The sequence below is a fragment of the Cynocephalus volans genome, chromosome 17 (genome assembly GCF_027409185.1).
Source record: "Cynocephalus volans isolate mCynVol1 chromosome 17, mCynVol1.pri, whole genome shotgun sequence".
Lineage (NCBI taxonomy): Eukaryota > Metazoa > Chordata > Mammalia > Dermoptera > Cynocephalidae > Cynocephalus > Cynocephalus volans.
The window spans coordinates 30,465,466-30,488,062 of record NC_084476.1 but is presented as its reverse complement, the minus strand read 5'-3'; the positions used below and the strand labels follow the sequence as shown (position 1 = coordinate 30,488,062).

At 41.6% G+C, this 22,597-nt stretch overlaps 1 protein-coding gene and 1 long non-coding RNA gene across 3 annotated transcripts in view; one reads left to right on the top strand and one right to left on the bottom strand.

The window, feature by feature from the left end:
• LOC134365934 (uncharacterized) overlaps positions 1 to 16,787 on the bottom strand; it is a 29,302-nt gene extending 12,515 nt beyond the window's left edge. Inside the window, exon 1 of one of the 2 annotated variants that reach the window (XR_010022207.1) lies at positions 16,191 to 16,787. This is a non-coding gene — a long non-coding RNA (uncharacterized LOC134365934). Of the gene's footprint in view, positions 1 to 7,232; positions 7,362 to 16,190 lie in introns of those variants that run through there. The other variant, XR_010022208.1, reaches the window with a different exon arrangement.
• TMEM38B (transmembrane protein 38B) overlaps positions 16,179 to 22,597 on the top strand; it is a 60,739-nt gene continuing 54,320 nt past the window's right edge. Inside the window, exons 1-2 of the mRNA XM_063082315.1 lie at positions 16,179 to 16,378; positions 21,950 to 22,106. Coding sequence (XP_062938385.1) covers positions 16,267 to 16,378; positions 21,950 to 22,106 — 269 coding nt within the window. The 5' untranslated portion in view covers positions 16,179 to 16,266. The remainder of the gene's footprint in view (positions 16,379 to 21,949; positions 22,107 to 22,597) is intronic.

Here is a 22,597-nt window from a genome sequence, read left to right as displayed (position 1 = left end):
CTGGTGTCTTTTTTTTGGTGTTTATTCATTGTGGCAGGGGGTTTCACAGTCCACCGGTTTGAGACTAATGACTAACTAGGATGTTGCTTTGGTTGCCAATTTGGTATGGCTCCCGCCGTGACTGCTCAGTTGGCCTCTAGTGTCTTGTGTGTGTGGTTGCCTCGGGTCTTGGGCTTCTCCGGGGATCCACCTTTCTGGTCAGCTTGGACTCTGCTGGGCTGGTGGATCACGTACCACAGGGTGTGTGATCTCTGTTGAGCTTTCACTTTCTGTACAGGACTTCTCCCCGTTCCGTGTGCTCTGGCCCAGGCTGTTAGATTGTGCAGTGGCGACCCCACCGGGTGTGTGGTTTCTGTCGAGTCTCCGCCTCCCTGGCCGCACATCTCCCCCCTCTGTGCACACTGTGCTGGGCTGGGGCGTGTCTTCTGCACCCCTCGTCTATCAGCTGGGCCTTCAAGACCCTGCTCAGCACCGCCTCGCCCAGGAAGTCTACCAGGTTTCTGCTAGGCACAGACGACCGGTCTCTCTGGGTGCCTTTGTAGCACGGTGTAGATCTTTCTCGGGTCTTGTTCACCTTTGTATCCCCCCGGTATAAACCGAGTCTAGTGCCCGCCTGCAGCCTGCTCTCCGGCAGGTTCAAGCGGACCTGGGAACTCTCCTACCACACTATTCCCAACCAGAAATTCGTTAGGCTTTTTTCCAAACTGGTGGTCGCAGAGATGGTATCTGCCTCCCAGTAACAGGGAGTTTACCTGGGGCCGGAGTCCAGGGTGTGGTGGAGTGACAGTCGGCCCGCCCGTACTTCCTAGCCCTCCCAACACTGGTCGGGACGCCCCACACCCCCAGCCCCGCCAGAGAACCGCAGAGGGAGTGGGAGAGGAGGCCGGCCCGCAGGGTCCGGAAAGCCCCGCGCCAGGCCAAGCAAATGGGCTCAGTGATGGCCGAGCAGGGCGGAGCTGCCCGCACCTGGGAAAATGGAGGCAGCACCGGGGCAGTGAGTGGCCTGGTGGTGCAGGCGGGAGCCGCGTGGGCATCCACCCCCCGAACAGAGCTGTGCCAGGGATCACTCACAGTGCTGTGCCAGGTCGGGTGCTCGCTCTGTCTCTGGTTTGTTGCCTTCCGTGTTCTCGGCGCTGCCGCCTCGGGCTGTTCAGTCGCGGCGCCGCTCGGGCGCTCCCAGGAATCTTCTTTAATGCCGGCCTGAAACCTCGAATCCTGAATAGGGCAGCTGGCCGCCTTCAGTGCGGCCCCAGCCTCCGGGATCCTGGCTGCATCCACAGCAGCCCTGGCGCCGTGTTCCCTGTTTCAAGACTCGCTTTTGCAGCTAAGAATCAGTTCTTTTCCTGCTCCACACTTCAAAGCTGTTGCCTGTAAATGAGGCAGCCTCTCCTGCCGGGGGCAAAGTGGCGTTGAGCCCCCACGACCGGCCAGCAGCAGCAGTCCTCCCTTAAGAGATGGCCAGGGGAAGGTCCACAAGTTTCCCGGCTGCCTGAGGCCCAGTGGCCACCTTTTCCACCTCAGCTACTCCGCGCCAGCCGCCGCAGCCGCCGCCATCTTGAAACTCGTTATGTCTTCTTGATGGATCCGTCCTTTTATCATTAAGTAGTGTCCCTCGTTGTCTCTTTTTATGGTTTTTAGCTTAAAGTCTATTTTGTCCGATATAAGAATACCTACTCCAGCTCGTTTTTCTTTTCTGTTTGCATGGTAAATCTTTTTCCATCCTTTCACTCTTAGTCTGTGTGAATCTTTATGGGTGAGGTGGGTCTCTTGTAGGCAGCATATAGTTGGGTCCTCCTTTTTGATCCAGTCAGCCAGTCTGTGTCTTTTGATTGGGGAATTTAAGCCTTTTACGTTAAGAGTTGTTATTGAAAGGTGTTGATTTATTCCTAGCATTTTATTGGTTGTTTGGTTGTCTTCGGTGTCTTTTGTTCCTTGCTTTCTGATTTACTGTTTGGTTTCTGTGTTTGTTGGTTCCTTAGGTTGTAGATAGTGTTTTTGTTTGCTTGTTTTCTCTTCATGGAGGCCATTTTTATTATACTAGTGGGTTTTGATTTTAATTGGGTTTTTATGGCAGTGGTAGTTATTTTTCAGGAACCAAACCCAGTACTCCCTTGAGGATTTGTTGTAAGGGTGGTCGTGTGGTAGTAAACTCCCGCAGTTTTTGTTTGTCTGAGAAATATACTATTTGCCCTTCATTTCGGAAGGATCGCCTTGTAGGGTAGAGTATTCTTGGCTGGCAATCTTTGTCTTTTAGTATTTTGAATATATCATCCCATTCCTTTCTAGCTTTTAGGGTTTGTGATGAAAAGTCTGATGTTAGCCTGATTGGGGCTCCCTTATAGGTGATTTGATGCTTCTCTCTTGCAGCTTTTAAGATTCCTCTCTTTGTCTCTGAGTTTTGCCAATTTGAGTATTACATGTCTTGGAGACGGCCTTTTTGGGTTGAATAAAAAACCTTCCTTTTTGGGAAGTTTTCTGCCACTATTTTGTTGAATATGTTTTCAATGCAATCTCTGTTTTCCTCCCCTTCTGGGATACCCATGACTCGAATATTTGAGTGCTGAAGGTTGTCTGATATCTCTCTCAGATTTTCTTCAATGTCTTTGATTATTTTTTCTTTCTTTTTGTCTGTTTGTGTTATTTCAAACAACCCATCTTCAAGTTCAGAGGTTCTCTCTTCAACTTTGACAAGCCTGCTGGTTACACTCTCCTGTGTGTTTTTTATTTCACTGAATAACTTCTTCAGTTCAGCAAGTTCTGCTACATTTTTTTTTAGGACATTGATTTCCTTGTACATTTCCTCTTCCAGGTCCTGTATACTTTCCCTCATTTCATCATGATGCCTAGCTGAGTTTTCTTGTATCTCATTCAGTTTCCTTAGAATTATCACTCGAAAGTCCTTGTCAGTCATTTCAAGGGCTTCTTGTTCTATAGGATCTAGAGTTTGAGATTTATTAACTTTTGGTGGTGTACTTTCTTGATTTTTTGTATTTCTGGTATCTTTTTTTGATGTTTATTCATTGTGGCAGGGGGTTTCACAGTCCACCGGTTTGAGACTGTTGACTAACTAAGATGTTGCTGTGGTTGCCAGTTTGTTATGGCTACCTCTGTGACTGCTTAGTTGGCCTCTAGTGCCTTGTGTGTATGGTTGCCTCGGGTCTTGGGCCTGTCCAGGGAGCCACGTCTCTGGTCAGCTTGGACTCTGCTGGGCTACTGGATCACAGAGCGGTACCGCAGGGTGTGTGGTCTCTGCTGAGCTTTCACTTCCCGTGCAGGACTTCTCCCTGTTCCGTGCACTCTGGCCCGGGGTGTTGGATCATGCAGTGGTGACCCCACAGGGTGTATGGTTTCTGTCGAGTCTCCCCCTCCCTAGCCAGACGTCTCCCTGCTCTGTGTGCACTGGGCAGGGTTGGGACGTGTCTTCTGCAGCCCTCGTCTATCAGCTGGGCCTTCAAGACCGTGCTCGGCACCGCCTCACCCAGGAAGTCTACCAGGTTTCTGCTCGGCTCAGATGACTGGTTGCTCTGGGTGCCTTTGTAGCACTGTGTAGATCTTTCTAGGGACTTATCACCTTCCTCGTAGTATCGCCCTTATTTGTTTACTTGTCTTATCTCCCACACCAGAGTGTGAGCTCCTCGGGGGAGGAGCCTGCAGCACACGCTTCACCTTTGAATCCCCCCCCACCCCCCCACGCTGACCGAGTCTGGTGCCCACCCGCAGTCAGCTCTCCTGCAGGTTCAAGTGAACTCGGGAACTCTCCGACCACACTTTTCCTAACCAGATATCAGTTAGGCGTTTTTTGAACTGGTGGCTGCAGAGATGGTATCTGCCTCCCAGTAACAGGAAGTTTACCGGGGGCCAGAGCCCAGGGTGCGGTGGAGTGACAGTCGGCCCAGTCCGTACTTCCTTGCCCTCCCGACGCTGGCCAGGGACACCGCACGCCACCAGCCCCACCAGAGAACTGCGGAGGGAGTGGGAGAGGAGGCTGGCCCACAGGCCCCGGGGAGCCCCGCACTGGGGCAAGCAAGTGGGAAGGCTCAGTGAGGAGCTGAGCCGGGTGAGGAGGACAGGCTTGGCCGAGCCGGGCTGGAGCCGCCATCACCTGAGACAATGGAGGCAGCCCCAAAGCTGGTGTGAGGCCTGGTGGGGCAGGTGGAAGCCGGGTGGGCATCCACCCCTGAGCAGGGCCGGGCCGGGGTCACTCATGGGGCTGTGCAAGTCGGGCGGCTCCCTCTCTGCCTCTGCGTCATCACCGTCCCCGTTCTCGGCCGCCGCCACCTCGGGCTGCTCACTTGGTCCCGCGGAGCAGCTCTGGCGCTCCCAGGAATCTTCTTTTATGGCGGCCTGAAACCTCGAATCCTAAATAGGGCAGCTGGCCACCTTCAGCGCGGCCCCGGCCTCCGGGATCCTGGCAGCGTCAACAGCAGCCCCGGCGCCGTGTTCCCTGTTTAGAGACTCGTTTTTGCAGCTAAGAAACAGTTCCTTTCCTGCTCCATACTTCAAAGCTGTTGCCTGTAAACGAGGCAGCCTCTCCTGCCATGGGCAAAGTGGCAGTCAGCCCCACGACCGGCCACTAGCAGTGGTCCTTCCTTAAGAGACGGCAGGAGGAAGGTCCACAAGTTTCCTGGCTCCTGATTCCCCTTTTTTTAAAAGCTAAAGAGCATCCTTACAATCTTATAGCCTCAAATCCTGGTTAGGATAAGGAGTGGATGCTCAGAGTGTTAAAAATGGAAAATTTCAGAAGCATTTAAATAGATCATTTCTAAACACCAAAAGGTCCTTATTCAACTTACAATTACAATTGATTTAGGATAGCTTTTTGTTTGAAAAGTTTCCACTATTACATTAAATCTATTTCAATTGATTTCCTTAGATGATTGGCTATTATAGGCCAATTTTCGTCTTTCTTTTACTACTAGCAATCTAAAAAGAACAATAAATATTTAAACATCTTGACCGTGGCATTCATTTTTCTGTAGATGGCTTTCTGTTGCTGATGTGATGCTTCCTTATGAAATTTTTAGTTCTCCATCCACATTCTTTTACCAAATTCTTATAATGAACGAAGGGATGTGGTGAGGGTGGATGTGGGCTGCAATCATGGGCATTTATCAGGCTCATGGCCTTGACCACATTCAAAGAAACTGTCACAGACATAGCTCTGTGAATAAGATGACTTCTTAATGAAAACTGTAATGACATAGATTTTTTAAAACCTAGAAGATTAAAAATCTGGCTAACATTAAAAAAAGCCCATGATGAATAGAAAACGCTTGTATTGTATAAGAGTAGATAGTTTTATTAGACCTACTGATAGACATTATTATTATGCTAGAAAATGTATTATTGAATCTATTATGGTACTTTTTTTCCACTTTGTGTTGTGTAGACCCCAGGATTCCCAAGAGCCAGAATACAACTGATCTTCAAATATAGAATACAATGTGAATGATTCTCCCTCCCCCAGTTATACAGCAGAATGCAGTCTCTAAGAGCTGCTACTGTTGAGACAAGCATACTAAAGACGAAACAAAGAATTGGAAAGGAGCTATATATCAGGTTTGAATGAGCAGGATTCCAATAACCAAGTGCAAATAGCTTTGGGTGTTTTGCCTAGGATCAGTTTCTAGGGGAGCACAATGGAAATTACTAAATGCAAATGCAGTGTAAGAATCAAAGTCCATTGTCACATCTGGGATTAAAGCCAGAGAAAGTCAATAAACAGAAAAGACCAGACGGTTATCAGATCCAGTGGTTTGGTGTATTGGGGCTTCTTATAAAGACATGGGGTACCATCCCAGTGACTGTTCTTCATTATTCATAAAGACCCGACTCTTTTGGTGGGTGTGTGACTCTAGCTTCCACCACGGCATTCTTTACCCCAACTCTATGACAGTTCTCCAGTCCAAGTAGTGGCTGGTCTTTGGACTTTGTGGGAGGGTGGTTGTGGAAGGATGCCATATGTTTGAGGTAATGCAGAAGGTGGCAGTAAATTTTCACCTTCACTCTTAGACCTTCTCCCAAAACCCAGTCCCCATCCACTAACCACTACAATTGCCCTGATACCAATGAGATCCTTGAGCTCTTCACCATTCTGAAGAATATAAAAAATTATCTGCTTTCTGAACCTAGCCTTTGATAGATGCACATGTCATGGACCAGGGGTCCCATGATGTACCAATGGATGCAGCAGTGGGTCTTAGGGAGCTCCTAATATGGTGCTAGAAGAGGGCAAGTATGGGGTTCTTGGGCACATGATCTTGTGGTTACATATATAAAAAAGAGTATGAGAAGTAGACTGTTCTGTGAAATAGTCCATTCAATAGTGGCTGCCTTGCCTGTAGGGCAACAGTTCTTCCACCTACTTTAACCAGAATTTGTTGCATCAGTTCATGGACTTGGACTTAGGCTTCTAGGAGATAGCTATTATAGGACTTGTAGACAAGAGTCCTTCCTAGTCAACTTCTGAATCTTTTCTTTTAGCTGGAAGCTGGGCACACTGTGAATTAAGATCTGTGAGGATGTCCACTATTTAGTGGCCTAATTTGCTGTCATATCTAGAAGCTTCCAGAAAGAAACACCCTGCTTCAAATCCAGGGAGGGCAGGCCAAACATTGTGGTATACAAAATGGGGTTATGATTCTAGTGCATTTGCCAGCCAGCTATTTCCTAGACTTTCTTAACCTCTCTAGTGTGGGTTAGCAGCTCAACCTCCAAGAGCTCTCATAATACCTTATGCTTCCTGCTGTTACAGCACTTATCATGCTATACAATCTTTGTTCATTTGTGCGTGTGCCCCTAGAGCAAAGCTTCCTAAGAGCCTGGAGGTGTTTTTATGTAGACATAAAGTTCATTAGATGCATGAACCAGCCTTTCGGAATTTCCTCACAAGGATCTCACAAAAGTCCATTGTAGGCAGTGATGTTTGTGGTTGTTTTTTCATACAACTATTGAACCACTCCCCCTTCCACTTCTCCTGAATGGCAATCCTTAGGGGAATTGATGTGTTATCTCTACCCTCCCTGGTCCTCATGATCTGGCAGTTGGTGGAGAATAACGGCTTAATGAATTTTGAGTCTGATTTCAAGTACCCTTGCCAGCCAACTCTGAGTTCTAGGGGGATGACACATATTAGCTCTTGGCCACACACTCCAAAGTGCCCTGTAAAATTTGCATGTCTGGAGCCCAAGTTATATGTTTGTTCAAAGAACAACACAAGACAAGAATCTTACTCCTACTCAGCTGAAATGACTTCCCTTTCCAGAAGGAGAAGAGAGCCCTTGTAGTATGCAGAAGCATATAATTGAGGGGCCCCACATTGGAGTCTGCCACTTCCTTCTGCTTTTTAAGCAGCTCTGTCCCTGAATGTAAAAAAAAAAAAAAAAAAAAAAAAGTAAACCACACGAAGAGCCAATTATTCTTAAGGGCTTAGATTGCTGACACCGAAAGATGAACTCCAGGATAATTATAATTAACCTCATCTGCTCTGAAGGGAATGCATGACACCCAGATTCCAGAGGAGTGTGGAACTAGGGAAATTGCTGGCAGATTAGCTATTGCATCTCAGGGTTCCAGAAGAAACCTCGGACTGAGGGGATGACCTAACAACGCCTTTGAACTACAAACACTTAAGCATGAATTAGGACAGGCTCTCCTCCCTTGGCTCACCGTGCTGCTCCCAGCCTTCTTACAGACAGACAGGAAACCTAGGCAGGGCCAGACTGCCCACCGAGTCTCAAGCTGCCTAGTACATTTGTTAGAAAATGTCCTCCCCGCTTCCCACTTTTACTGAAATTTTTTGAAGTATAAAATACATCAAGAAAAGGGCACAAATCATAAAAGCACAATTCTATGAATTTTGACAAGGTGAACATGCCAAGGTTGTGAAACAGACCCCAGACTTTAGCCCCTGCCCTCATGCCTCCAAGAGCAACCACTATCGTGACTATTATTAGTTTTGCCTGTTTTTGAATTCTATATAAATGGGATCATGCAGACTACATATTTTGTGAAAATCTCTGCCTTCTTTCTTTCAACTTTATGTTTGTGAGATTCATTGATACTGATGCAGATAGCATTATTTCATTCGTTCTTATTGCTGTTTAGAATATGGTATATATATTGCAAGTATATACCACAATTTACTCACCCAGATTACTTTTGATGAACATTTGGGTTGTTCTCAGTTTGGGCTATCATAAATAATGCTGTTATGAACGTTTGTGTACACATGCCTGGTGAACATATGCACCTTTAGGAATGGAATTGCTGGGTATGAGGATAGGTATATATGTTCACCTTTAGCAGATACCACCAGTTTTCCAAAGTGGTTGTAACAATTTATACTCTCATCGACAGTGTATAAAAGAGTTTTGATAATTGGAAGTTCTTAATTTTAATTTAATCCCATTTATCAAATTTTTCTTCTATGCTTAGAGCTTTTTGTGAGAAGGTATCTTTTGGATAGCAAATCTTTTTTGGTGCAACTCCTCACCTGTCTAGAAGAAATCCCAGTTTGGCTCCTGCCAAATGTTAGCATCAGTAGTTTTATATGGCTAAGTCATCCACACTCTGATGCTGAGGTGTCTTCTTGCCTCATTAGCTTGACTTTTTCCTCACCTGACCTTTCTGCTCTGGTAACATTTGACTTTATTCTGCTTAAGCCAGCTGACTACACCTCATCTGTCCTTAGGTTGGATTTCTTAGTCTCAGCTATGATCTGGCTGACCAAACTTGCCAACCACCCATTTAATTAGCCAGTCTCAACGTCCCTATATCTAATTTTACCCTCAGCCTCTCTTTTGGTTATGGATTTGCAACAACTGTTGGCCCAGTTGTCCTTACCTCAGTCTAAAAGGGAACATTCCCAGCCTTTATTTAGAATATGACCTGGCTCCTCCTTTTATACTTTGGCATCTCAAACTTAGGTGAATTTAGAGCATCAGAAACACTGTCAAAGACTTTACCAAACTGAACTAGTGTATTTAATATAGGTGACTTCTAGCTGAGAGGATGTGAAAAGAGAACTCCTAGAAAATCTCAAAAATATGGCATTAGTCAAAGCAATAGCATCATCTTCATGTATTAAGGGAAGCACTATTGTTATTTCTATTTGGCACATGTTACTACATGTTGTTTTGATGAGACAAAATTATTCAGACAGTCCTTATGATGTTGGGTAAATAAATTCTGAATAATAAAAAAAACATTTATTGAGGGCTTTCTATGTTCTTGGCCTTTTTCTTTACAAGTATTAACATACTTAATCGTCACAAAAAATCATGAGGTCTAGAGTATTATTTTTGCCATTTTAGAAATGAGAAAACAGGCATGGGGAAGCTTGCCTAAAGTCATTCAGCTAGCAAGTGGCTGAGCCATGAATTGACTCAGCATGTCTAGCTTCAGCATCTACACTCTTAGACCACTGTGCCTCTAAAAATCACTATAATTTATATAGTGTTAATAGTTAAGAAAGCAGTAGGAAAGGAACTTCTAAGTTCCTTCGAAGAGATCTGTATATGATAGGAGAAGAGTAAAGCTAAGGTTTACCAAGCACTTACCATGTACCAGGTATTGTGCTAATCAATTTATATGTATGATGTCTTAATTCTGAAAACAACACTGTGAAGTAACTACTGTGATTTCTACATTAAAGATGAAGACACAGGCTTACAGACATTTAGCAAATGCCTTCTCTAAGTTTACACAATGAGTGGACTGTCTGACTCCAGAGCCTGTATGTTTTATGTTACCACCATGCTACACTGCTTCCCAAGATGAGAAAGTTTCCCAAATGAACTCGGTGTATAGTCAAGAATGCAATTTGATATGCTGCTTATGGCTGGTTAAGCCTAATAGAGAGGCAGCTGAAGATGTGGAGGAAAAGCCTTTGCTAGCATGATCTGATAGGGCCCATCTAAAAGGTAAGATACGTATTTATTGAGTGAATGAACACTATAATAGTCCAGCTGAAGTAGTGGAGATAGGAAAGTTTTACACAGGGTTCTCCAAGCTGAATTTCCAGTTTCACGAACTGCTTGGAGAAGGAAAAAAACATATCTAAGGTTAAATAACTTTGGGACATTATCTCCTTCTTAGATAATCATATGCCTGTGAGATGTTCTGCTGTTATTAAAATATTCCCCTTAGCTTTTTTTTAGACTAAGGAAATTTATTACCAATTTTTATATGCAAACCCATAAGAATATCTGGCTTCATGAATAATAAATACATTACCAATAGATCTTCACATTTTACAGATTTTACATCTTACATGACTTACACAGACTTACAGATATTTAAGGAACATGCAGTGATTGAAGCAGTCCTTGGAATGTACATTCTATACATCCCTAATGCACAATTCCACTAATTGAACGTTGGCTCTAACAATAGACCTGGGAGATATGTAATGTAGACACATTCTGCATGAAAGCTAGACAACTTTAGGCTCAAGCAATGGGGCGTCTATTTACTGTCATCTGTCACACAGAGACAGTTTGTATTGGAATGATTTCCCTCAGTGACTGTTATGGTCAGAACCCACCTGCAACTGCATTTATGTATGGACCCTCCTGACCATGTGTGCCCTGGTATTTGGACACATTTATGAATCCCTGGGTAGGATTCCTTTTGTTTGCCCAAACATCCAGTACACATTGTGTGCTCACTGGTAGTGTTTTGATTTAATCAACCCATCTACGTAGATCACTGACACATTGTGGGTTCCCAGCCACAGCTATGAGCATTTTCATTCAAACATCATCTACCTCTTTTTCTAATCTCTTTCTTTTGCTTGTCTTCTGGGATAACAAGATGTTAATTGAGACTTATTATCTCAGAATTCCATCTAGATCTCCTAAGACAAAAGATGTTCCTTCCACAGTCTAAAAACGGAGGCTAGACTGTCTATGTGAGACTTAATGAAGGATAACAACTGGTCCAGAGACCTTCACTACCTACAGCCCAAGAGGTCCAAAATTTGAAAGGAAATTCATGGAAGGGAATTCAGAGGGTTAGAGTGCTTTGCTTTTTACTCCTCTCTCTATGAGAAAGGTGGTGCTTCCCTCCCCCAAGCCAATTCAGACTCTGTTTAAACAGATTAAGGACTATTTCTTCTCACACAACAGGAAGTCTGAGAGAGATAGCTGATAATTGGTTATCTGCTATGTTCTGCTATGGTCGCAGGTGGTTGCCATAGCTTGAGGCAGAAAGACAAGGAAAGGGCCAATGTCGAGGGCATAGGTTCATTTAATCAGGGAAGCCACACTTTTTCATCGATCTATTTTTCTGTTCTTTCACTAGTACCTCACTGTCTTGATTACTGTAGCTTTCTAGACAATGTTGAGATTGTGCAGTGTTGTTCCTCCAACTTTGCTCTTCTTCACTTGGTTTTCAGAAGTTTGTCCACAGGCTTCCCCTTTAGTTCTATTTGCAAATATTCTAACACAGGGCCGCCACTGGCTGAGAGGCTAAAAAACCATACCCACTTTGGTAACCTAACACACAGAGTTAGACACATGTGTTGGCTTAGTCATCCAATGGTGTCTGCCCTACCTGTAGGTGTCAGGAAACCCTGCTATGTGGAGGTCCATGGCATCACTGGGAAACCCGCAAATGCACCCTGTGAATAAGTCAGCACTGAGACCCTGCCATAAAGAAGGATGCCAGTAGCCAAAACCAAAACAACCCAATGCAACCAACACTTGCCAATTAGAAAGTCCTTTGTTCCTTTTCTGTAATCCTCTTCCCCACTGCCCTCAACTTAGAGGATGTGGAAGATTAAAGGGGCAGAAGCTGAGGAAAGATAGACTCCATCATGCCCCTTTCCCCTATTGAAAATCTCTGTGACAGGCAGACCTGAACTGTTGAAGATCTGAATTGGATGAAAGATTGCCATTTTAACTGGACTGGGCTTTTTATTTTTATTTTATTTTATTTTTAAAATATCTTAAATGTCAAGAAAGCAATGGAATCTGCTGAGATAATATTAAAGGATGGGAGGGGATTTCTAATGATTAGTAACAGGTTTTCCTGGCTCTCATCTGGTGGGTGGCCTTTTCATCACTGTAGGGATGCTAGATCTGTCAGTAAAGGAAAACATCAGAAGTATCTGGGTTCTGTTGGAGAGGACAAATCCCAAGAGTAGTTTGGGGACTCTGATTGTAACAGAATAACAAATAGTAGACTGTAACAGACTGCCTTTGTGACCCCTCTCTAGCCCTGACTTTCCTACTTTAAAAGAAATGTGTTAAAGAAAATGATTATAATAGATGCCTCTTGGAATGGCTGCCTGGCTTCCTCCTTTCTCGGGAAATTGCCTCTGATACCTAGGGATGTTTTGGATCTGAACCACATGATCCAGCCTTCCATCAGAGCTGATTAACCAGGAGAGGACGTCAGGCCAGGGCAGGCTCTCTGTTCTGGCAATATTGAATAGGGGGGCCCAGAGGCTGAGAGATATTGGAATTAAGCATCACTGGTGACTGAGAGAAGCCCACGCACACCTGCTGCTGCCAGCCCCAGAAATGCTCTGCTTCTTGCTCATTTTGGGACTTCAGCTCTTACTGGCTTTCATGAGATTCCCTGGTAGCCTCTCAGTAGATTCCTCACTTTGCTTAAGCTGCCCAGAACGGTTTTCTATTCTTGCACTCCAAGGTACTTTCTTTTTTAAGAGTACATTCAGCTTCCAAAATTCTATCATTCTATGATTTACTAGTGTCTGTTACTCTTGAACAGAGATGGATTGTAACCCAGAGTGTTGGTAACCACAGACAACTGGCAGCAATGGCATTGGTGGGTGACTGCAGTTTTGTCAGTCCTTACACTGATGAAAATTAGAGATATTCCCTTTAATAATACCAGGTTTTTAATTAGGTAAATTTGCACCTGTACACATGGAGACGTTTTTCAGTTTAATAGTTTATATTAGAGGTATGAATGATGTTTACAGAAAAGGATTTTAGTTTCCAGTGCATGAAATAAGTGAGCCAAGTCAGATTTTCCAAGATGCAATATCCAAGGCACTATTATCAGATACATGCTGAGTCTAAAGAGTCGGGTGTATACTTGAATTGGTTGATCACTAAATCTCATGTACCGTCATCTCATTGTACTGATCGATCTCAGTGGACATTTTGAGCACAATTAGTGCTCTCTAGTCAATTCTCCTTGATAATCCTGAACACTAAAAAGATTGAATTCAAATTACATATATTTCGTGTTAAATGTCATATATTATTACAATATAATTTCATACAGTGTAGTTAACAAGTGCCTATCAAAATAGCTTTAGAATGAAAATGTCTAACCGAAATACTAAAGTTTAGAAATGCAAGTGGTCCCTTTAATATGAACTTTCTAACCACGGACTCCTTACGGTCCTGTAAAAAGTTGTTGGTATGGATTTCTGAAAATGAAAGGCATGCCACTCAGTGGGTAGAAAGCAGTATTGCAGGGAAGAAACAGCTAGGATCGCATTTATGATCCCGGGTTTCAGGATGTTGTCAACTTGCACCAGGGAGATGGATGAGCAAGCTGAGACTAAGAAAGGTTATGTGAGTTGTTCTACAATTAACCCGATGATCATTTACAACAGTAATTTTGAACCAGGAGTGATTTTGTGTCCCCCTACATTCCCAGGGTATATTTGGCAATGTCTAGAGACATTTTTAGTTGTCACAATTGGGGTGTGTGTGTGTGTGTGTGTGGGGGGGGGGTTCCGTTGGTGGGATGCTGCTAAAATCCTACAGTGTATAGGACAGTCCCACAACAAAGAATTGTCAGCCCCCAATATTAATAGTGCTGCTGCCGAGACACCTGGTTTATAAAAATTAGTCTCAAATGTTTTTGAACTCAGAAATGCTTCGAATAGGTTTAGTCAAAACTCTTTTTCAGATGTTAATACAATTAGACCAGTTTTGCTTCCTAATGAATAAACTATACTTTATAGTTTGGATTCATCTTATCAGAAATAATCATGTAATTTTGTAAACCACTTCTAAAAGTTAGGAAAAGTTTGAATTTTCACACATAATTTTCCCAAATCTTGCCTTTCCTTCTTACCAATTCAAAGCCTTCCCTCCTTCATTCCCTATTTCCTTCTACTATGCCCCATTTCAATAAACTAAATAACTCAAGCACTGACCAGACACAAATACAGGGAGCACATTTAAAATATAGACGAACTTGTCCTTTTGGTGAAATTACTATTTAATTTACCTTAGAATTAAAAAAAAAAATTCTTTAGGTTCTAGTCAGATGGGAACAAGCTTATTCTTAGTTTTGAAATAAAACAAATTTCAGATTACTTGTAGCATCTCAGGTGATCAATTCCTTTTTGTTGGAATTAATCTGTTTAAGGTAAGTAAAGTGCTTGATTTACCTTCTTTAAAAAAAAATTTCTGATGTTTTTCATTATTGTCTCATTGGTATTAAAGACAAATTTAATCATGTCCCAGAAAGATACTGCCAAAGACACATGACTTAGAGATGTTAGAAGAATAACTTCATATTAAGTATTTTTTAAGCCTAAGGACATATTTTGTGAAACTTAAGACTATTAAAATATAAGATCTTTGAGGAAAGAATATCCAAGTTCTTCCCCTAAATTCACAAAACCATAATTCCAAAGATAAGGGCATGTATAAAAAGTGTGGAAAAAAATGACTCAAACACAAAAGTATAAATATTCACAGGCATTTCTTTTTTCGTTAGTTTTGCTAGAAAAGTGTGTTACCTATCTAAAAACAATTCTATATAGGAAGTGCTTGCTTAGAAAACCATGTATGAATAGCACTTTAACAAGTCTATTCTTTCTTGATAAGTAATGAAATGCGCAGATGTACTGTAATTTCCCCATGTTGAGGGCACCCTAACATCCAGCAAGACGCCTCTGACATCCAGCAAAATGACTGATACATAGCAGGTATGCAAAAAACATTTGTTAAATGAATTAAAATTAATGAATAAGTACGCAGATAAAAAAGTCAACATGTCTACCTTTGCAATGCATACTCCCATAGAGCTGTTACCTATCTAGGAGCTCCCGTGTATTTCCATTTTCCTGTGTCAGCATGATCTGTTCACCCATCAAATAAAAATGTGCCAAACTTGTTTTTTTCTTACCTAAACCTACTCCTCCTTGCTTCCTATTTTTCTGAATGTAACCGTAATCCTCCTACTCACCCACTCCTCACTTTCCTTTTTTTTTTTTTTTTTTGACAAATATGGATCCTTTTCCGGCCTTTACATTTTTTGGTTGACATCCACCCTATTCCTTTTCTATAGCATCTTTCTCCATCTGGGTCTCAACTCCTACAGCCCTCAGCCTTTCACTACCTTTTGCTTGGACCAGTGAACACCCTCCGGTTTTCGAAGTTTATTCTCCTCTCACGGATCTATTCCTAACCTTGTTGCTTGATTGCACCCCTTCCCTGCAAAAAACCCAATCAGTTTAGCTAATGGTTAAGAGAAAGGATTGTGATATGCCTGGGCACCACGTAGTGACTGATCAAGAGTTGAAACGTTGGACCCGAAACGCCTGGCTTACTGTCTGCCATTCAAGGCCTTGACTTCTTTTCCACCTTCATTTCTCACTTCGTAGACTAGCCACAGTGCCTCCCCCATCTGTCACCGGACTTTGAAAGTCCAGCTCACGTGTCACAGTACTCACTTCCCTGAAACAATCTTCTCCTGGAACTGCCCTCGCACGGCATCTACGCTTCTCACTACCTGCTTTGTGCAATTACGTGCGTTTTTTTTTTTTTTTTCTTTTAAAAATTCTCTCTTGGGTAAATGCACATTTCTTGGGGGGCAGGATATTCGTTTTATTTTTTATATATCTTCAGTAAGTCACAGCGTGACTTGCACTGTGTTTGCTCCACACATCTTAGGTCAATGACATCGATTTACAGAAATAAATCCGCCTCCGAGGGCCTCCCCTTGAGGCCTGTGTTCCCGGGTCTGACACAGCACCCAGCTTGGAAAAGATGCGGGACCCTCATTAGGAGCACCGGGGCCAGCGCCGCGGTAGCCCCGGGAACCCGCTCGCCTAGCCCCGGCGCCGGCGGCTCCCCGGGCACGAGGCCCCGCCTCCCTGCGCGCCGCTGCGGGCTCCAGAGCGCAGGCGCAGGGCTCGAGCCGGGGCGGACGAGCGCGCGGCTGCGACTGTCCCCTCCCCCACTCCTCACCGCGCACGCGGGGAACCGGTCACCGCGGCTGTCTCGGTCACCGCGGCTGTCTCGGCCGCCGCGGTCGGTAGTCGCCATGGATTTTCCGTGGGATGAGCTGGCTCTGGCCTTCTCCCGCACGTCCATGTTCCCCTTTTTTGACATCGCCCACTATCTAGTGTCCCTGATGGCGCTGAAGCGTAAGCCGGGTGAGTGTGGGGCGCCGCGGACCGGACCCCTCAGCGTCCCCTTCACGGCAAGGACGGCCTGAGCCGTGTGGGTCAGCCCCGTGCGCCTCTGATGCGGTGACGGGGACCCCGGGTCGCGCTTCCTCTGACGAATCCCGGGGCCTTGTCTCTCCCCGGCCTCAGTTTCCCCATCTGTACGCGAGGGGTCGGACGAGCCGGCTCTTGGCGTCCCTCCAGCTCGACCCATGGGAACTGTGTGGGTCAGCGGCCGCTCTCTCTGTTTTAAGGAGATAAATCTGTAAAGCGGAACGACTAAAGCAAAAGTATACTAATATTCAATTTAAAAATACTTATCATCTGGAGTTGAGGCTGTAGGAGGCTAGAGCATTCCCTTGCTGCTTTCTGGAAGTCATATCAACCATTGGCAATCTGAACGTTGACTGAATGTTAGCTACAGTGCAACTAGTTCTTAAAAATAGAAACCCACTGTTGAACTAAAATAGATTGAGTACAACAAAATAAAGTCATGCTGTACATCAGAAAGTATTTTTCCAAGCTGTGTTACAACTGAGTTAATAAAACTGTTTTGAACATAGTCTAATGATTCATTTTGGCCAGAGTGTGGAATTATTTTGTAGGTGTGATTTTAGGTGAATTTATGGAGTAGAGTGTGACTTTACTTTTTAACTTTCATTTCATAATGAGAGTATTTTGATATTAAAGTCCATGATTATTTGTATTTTAAACATCTTATACTTGGAATGTGATTCAGGTCTCAGTGTGACAAATTTTGCTGAGTTTTGGGGAAAATAATTTTATTGGTAGCATATTTTAAACATCTTAACTCAAGGTAGGACAGAGAATTTTTTTCTTTTTCTCTTCTAAGTGTCAGTATGTTAAAAATAGAATAATTTGAGTTAAAGAAATTATTCTGGCTGACATAGCTTTGAAAATTAAGGCAGATATGTCTGGTGTGAGGGAGACCTCCTATCCCCTCCAACTTCTGTTCTTTTTTTGTCTTTTTTTTTGCCTAATAAAATCTTAGTTGCATGGATTTAAGACTTGGGGTTATGAGTACTCTTTCACTGCCATGATACATCATTCTCATCCCTACCTTGCAATAAGAACTCAGTAGAATTATGTTTTGGGCTTAGAGAATTGAGTCAGAAGCAGCCCAAGGGTTTCATTTTGCCTGCCTGTTTTCTCTGCTGTCAATGATTAATCCATTGAACAGTTAAATTAATCAGCAGAGTGTTTGCCATATACGAGGTAGTAAATATGTGTTTTATGTATATTTTCTCCTTTTAAATCTCTATAAGGTATGCATTATTTCCATTTTATGAAAGATGAAATTTAAGCCAAAAGAGGTTAAGAGGTCCTACTCTGAGGTTTCAAAACTAGTACATAGTCACAACTGCCTGTCTGACTTGTGACAATCCTAGGTAAAGGAAATTAATGTAGTAGAATTGTAATGTGTAAACTCTTTGCAATATTTCACGTATTTTTTTTGTCATATGAGAAACATTAATGGATCACCTACACCATACTGAAGTCTCTGTTTAGAGTCTCAAAGGCTAATAGAAGATGAGACTTGTAAACAAAATCTAGAATGTGATATGTCTTAAAAGGAATGAATAAAATAGCTGAAAGTCAAGGGAAAAGAAAATTATTTTCATAGACTTAATTAGAAATGAATGTTACATGAGTGAATACTTGTGTGAAAGCATTTAGCAAATTTGCTTTGGATTGTTTTATTGTCAAAGGGGAACCTAGGGGTATTTGGATTTGGCCTCGTCAGTGAATGGTGAGTGTCTGATGAAGGTAATGCTAAATCTTCCTTTAGAACAATACTAAGGAATGCAGAAGATAGACACCAGCCAATATTTCCTAATAGTATATTTATCAGAAATAATCAATAACGTTGGCTATATGTCTTCATCGTGACTGTGCTGTGCTTTGATGGGCCCATTATAACTCTCATTCAGTTAGAGCTCCCATTTCAAGAATGCATCCCCAATGTTAACAAGGGTATGTCTAGCGGGTGGGGGGTACACACACACAAACAACACACAAAGGAGGATGAGGTGAGGAGAGAAAGAGAAGGAAAGAGGGGGGAAGAGGAGTATGTGGATGTGTAAATAAGCATCCAAAATTCTGGAAGTAGTCATTCATCGGGAGAGGTGTGCGATTGACTGGTGGAAGTAGAGAGGAAGGGGTAATTCTCTCTTCCTATTTACTTCTGTGTTAATAATGATAGCCAGTACTTCATTGCTACTATGTGCCAGGTTGAAAAACATTTTATCTCAGTCTTTGGCCACATAGAAGTCTTAAATTTTGATGTCATATTTGTGAATCTTTTCCTTCATGGCTTTATTCAGGTTAAGTACTTTTCTTTCTGCTCATAGATGGCTAGATTTTTAAAAAAATCTGGAATGTTAGGGCCAGCCCGTAGCTCACTCGGGAGAGTGTGGGGCTGATAACACCAAGGCCACGGGTTTGGATCCCTATATAGGGATGGCCGGTTAGCTCACTTGGGAGAGCGTGGTGCTGACAACACCAAGTCAAGGGTTAAGATCCCCTTACTGGTCATCTTTAAAAAAAAAAAATCTGGAATATTGAGTTTTGATGAAGTGACCTTTTACCATCTGTCTAAAGAAGTTATAATAATTTGCTAGTATGATAAATGATTTTATGAATTTCTAAATATCGAATCTTACTTGAATTCTTTGGATAAAATCTATTTGGCTATGATTTAGTATCTTTTTGAAAACAGTACTGATTGCAGTTTGTCATTAATGTATTTATGCCTTATAAGTGAGAATTAAAAAAAATTTTTTATTTTAACATTTATTTGTACATTTGTGGGATAAAGTATGTTGTTTCAATACATGCATATACCGCACAGTGATTCAGTTAGAATAGATATCAGTGTACTCATTAATCCACCATTTCTGTGTGCCCCGCCCTGCTAGCCTCTGGTAACCATTATTCAACTCTCTACGTATATGAAAACCACTTATTTTTTTTTTTTTTAGATTCCACATATGAGTGAGTATTTGTCTTTTCATGCCTGACTTTCTTCACTTAACATGATGATTTCTGGTTCTATCCCTGTTGCTGCAAATGACAGGATATTATTTTTTTTAAAATAGCTGAGTGGTATTCCATTGCATTCCATTTTTTATCCATTCATTTGTTGATGGACATTTAGGTTGATTCCATCTCTTGGCTATTGTGAATAGTGCTGCGATGAACATGGGAATGCAAGTGTCTTTTTGATATAATAATTTCATTTCCTTTGGGTCAGTACATAGTAGTGAGATAGCTAGGTCACAGGGTAGATCTATTTTTAGTTCTCTGAGGAACCTGCATATGGTTTTCCACAATGGCTATACCAATTTACACTGCCACCAGCCGTGTAGGAGAGTTCCCTTTTCTCCACATCCTTGCCAACATTTGTTATTTTTTGTCTTGTTGATGACAGCCATTCTAATTGAAGTGAGACAGTATCTCATTGTGGTTTTAATTTACATTTCTCTGATGATTAGTGATATTGAGCATTTTTTCATGTGCCTCTTGGCCATTTATATGTCTTGTTTTGAGAAATGTCTGTTCAGTTCCTTTGCCCATTTTTTAACTGGGTAATTTTTTTTTTCTTGTTGAGTTGTTTGAGTTCCTTTTATATTCTGGATATTAGCCTCTTGTCTGATGTGTAGTTGGCGAACATTTTCTCCCATTCTCTAGGGTGTCTCTTCAGTTTGTTGATCATAAGTTAGAATTTAGTGTATGCCATCCTTTCTTCCTTCCTCTCTCCCTTTATCCCTCCTTTCCTCCTTATCTCTTTCCTTTTTTCCCCCTCCTTCCTCTGTCATTCTTTTTTTTCTACAATTTTGAGGTTGGGGTTATGTTTTGTGGAACAATCTAAGTTTTTCTCCCTTGTTATACTCTATAATAGTTATATAACATAAGAATGAGTAATCCAAAAATATTTCGCAAATGTTTTCCATTAATTTATGTAGTTCTGACACCTTTGTTAGGCTAGGACTTTGACCACCCTGTAGTTTATAGTTATTTGTATTTTCAGATTTCTACCTGTTCTCAAGGGAATTTTGCTAATTTATAGTTTCTTAGAAAATTGTCCATTTCAACTACATCTTCACATTTATTGGATTAAATGTTGTTTTCTCTAGTTAAAAAAAAAAGCCTCTAATCTAGAATTATTTCCTTATTTTTCTTCTAATGTTATGTATTCATTTTTTCTTTTTCTTAGACTTGCTGAATAATGGTCTGTTTTATTGGTCTTTTCTATGAACAGCTTTGGGTTGGTTTTATTGATGGCCTATCTCTGCTCCCTATTTTAGTTTTCCTTTGAGTAGTTTCTACTTTTAGTTTATAAATTGCTTCTATTTCTCTGGCTGTGTTTATTTGTTTATTTATTTCTGTAATTTTTTTCTTTGATAATTTCAAATTTACAGAAAAGTTGCCAGAATAATTGGTCAAGGAACTCCTATATACTTTACTCAGATTCACCAGCTTCTTACATTTTGCCCTATTACTACTCTCTCACTCTGAACATTTTCATTTATGCATGTTATTTTTTCAGAGCCACTTGAGTATAAATTGGGGGCATTTTGCTCAGTCTTAATTGTTTAAGACACAGTTAGATTTAGATTAAGATTTCATCAGTTGTCAATAAGGTCCTTTATAAGTATTTCTTTCCTACTGCAGTAAGTGATCTAGGACATACATTGCATTCACTTGTTGTCTTTTTAATATTTAATCTGGAACATTTCATTAGCCTTTTATGGTGTGTTTCTTGAACTTGACAGTTTAAAAGTATAGGGCAGGTTTTTTTGTTTGTTTTGTTTTGTTTTTTGGTAGAGTAGTCCTCAGTTTGGGTTTGTCTGATTAGATTAGTTCAGGTTATATATTTTTGGTAGAAATATCACAGATGTGGTGATATGTTCTCAGTATATCCTATCAGGAGTCACCTGATATTATTTACAGTGATGTCTGCAAGGTTTCTCCACTCTGAAGTTAGGATTAGTTATTATTTCCCTCTGTAATTAGTAAGTAATTCATTAGGATTCATGTTGAGGTGGTGTGAATATCCATTTCTAATCAACCTGTCACTTTTGGGTTTCTTTTCTTACTGCTTCTGTCCTGTCATGTTGAAAGCTTAGTTGATTTATTTCAGCCTCTTTTATTTTCTAAAGTATTTAAGGTTATAAATTTTTCTTAATATATTACTTTGACATATTGTGTTGGGAGTACTTATGGTAGGGTTTGGGATGAAAGGAGACAGTCAGTGGGAAGGTTGTTTATAATAGTCTACTGTTAGGAAACTGACAATGAGAGCCTGAATAGAGTATTTTAAATGTGCCAAAAATTACCCATTAATAAAATGTTTCCAGTCTTGCTTTACAGAACAAAAGATATGGTTTTTAATGATCATGACTGGCATGCCTTTGATTAGTAGTTAGTTGTTGAAATTATGAATTTAAGAAATTTTCTTCAGTGCAACTGGCACCTCAGGGCTTGTTTAATAAACGTACAACTATCTCAGACCATGTTTTTACTTTACCATTTCAGGAGCAGTGGCAGTGGCATGGAAGAATCCTATTTCAAGCTGGCTTACTGCTATGCTCCATTGCTTTGGTGGAGGAATTTTATCTTGTATACTGCTTGCAGAACCTCCATTGAAGTTTCTTGCGGACAACACTAATATATTACTGGCATCTTCAATCTGGTAAGCTGACATTATGTTGAAGTATGGGACATTATAAAAATTGTTTCGTAATTTGTTAGTAAAATGGAATTTTTTTTCCTTTGAAAAATATTTTATGTTCTTGAAAAGTTAATGCATGTGCAAGGAAGGAACTCAAATAATGTCAAAGGCTTTAAGTGCTGAGTATATCTCTTTCTTGCCCTTCTCATCTTCTCCCAGAGTTAATTATTGTTACCACTGTCATATATTTTTAGTGGAAAGCATTTCAAGAATGAAAGGGCATTAAATATTTTGCCCCAAACAGTTTGTGAACCTAACCCATACAGACAGATATACAACATGGTAAAATCATGAATGTGACCAACTAAACAAAAAGTACAAGTGACTATAGTTCATATATAATTGTTCTTGTCTTTTTGTTGGGTGTTTAGAGCCTTACGAGATCTTTAAACATTAATTTTGTAGTTTTGAAGTGAAGAAAAAAATGTTACTAGGAATTGCTTTGGATTCTT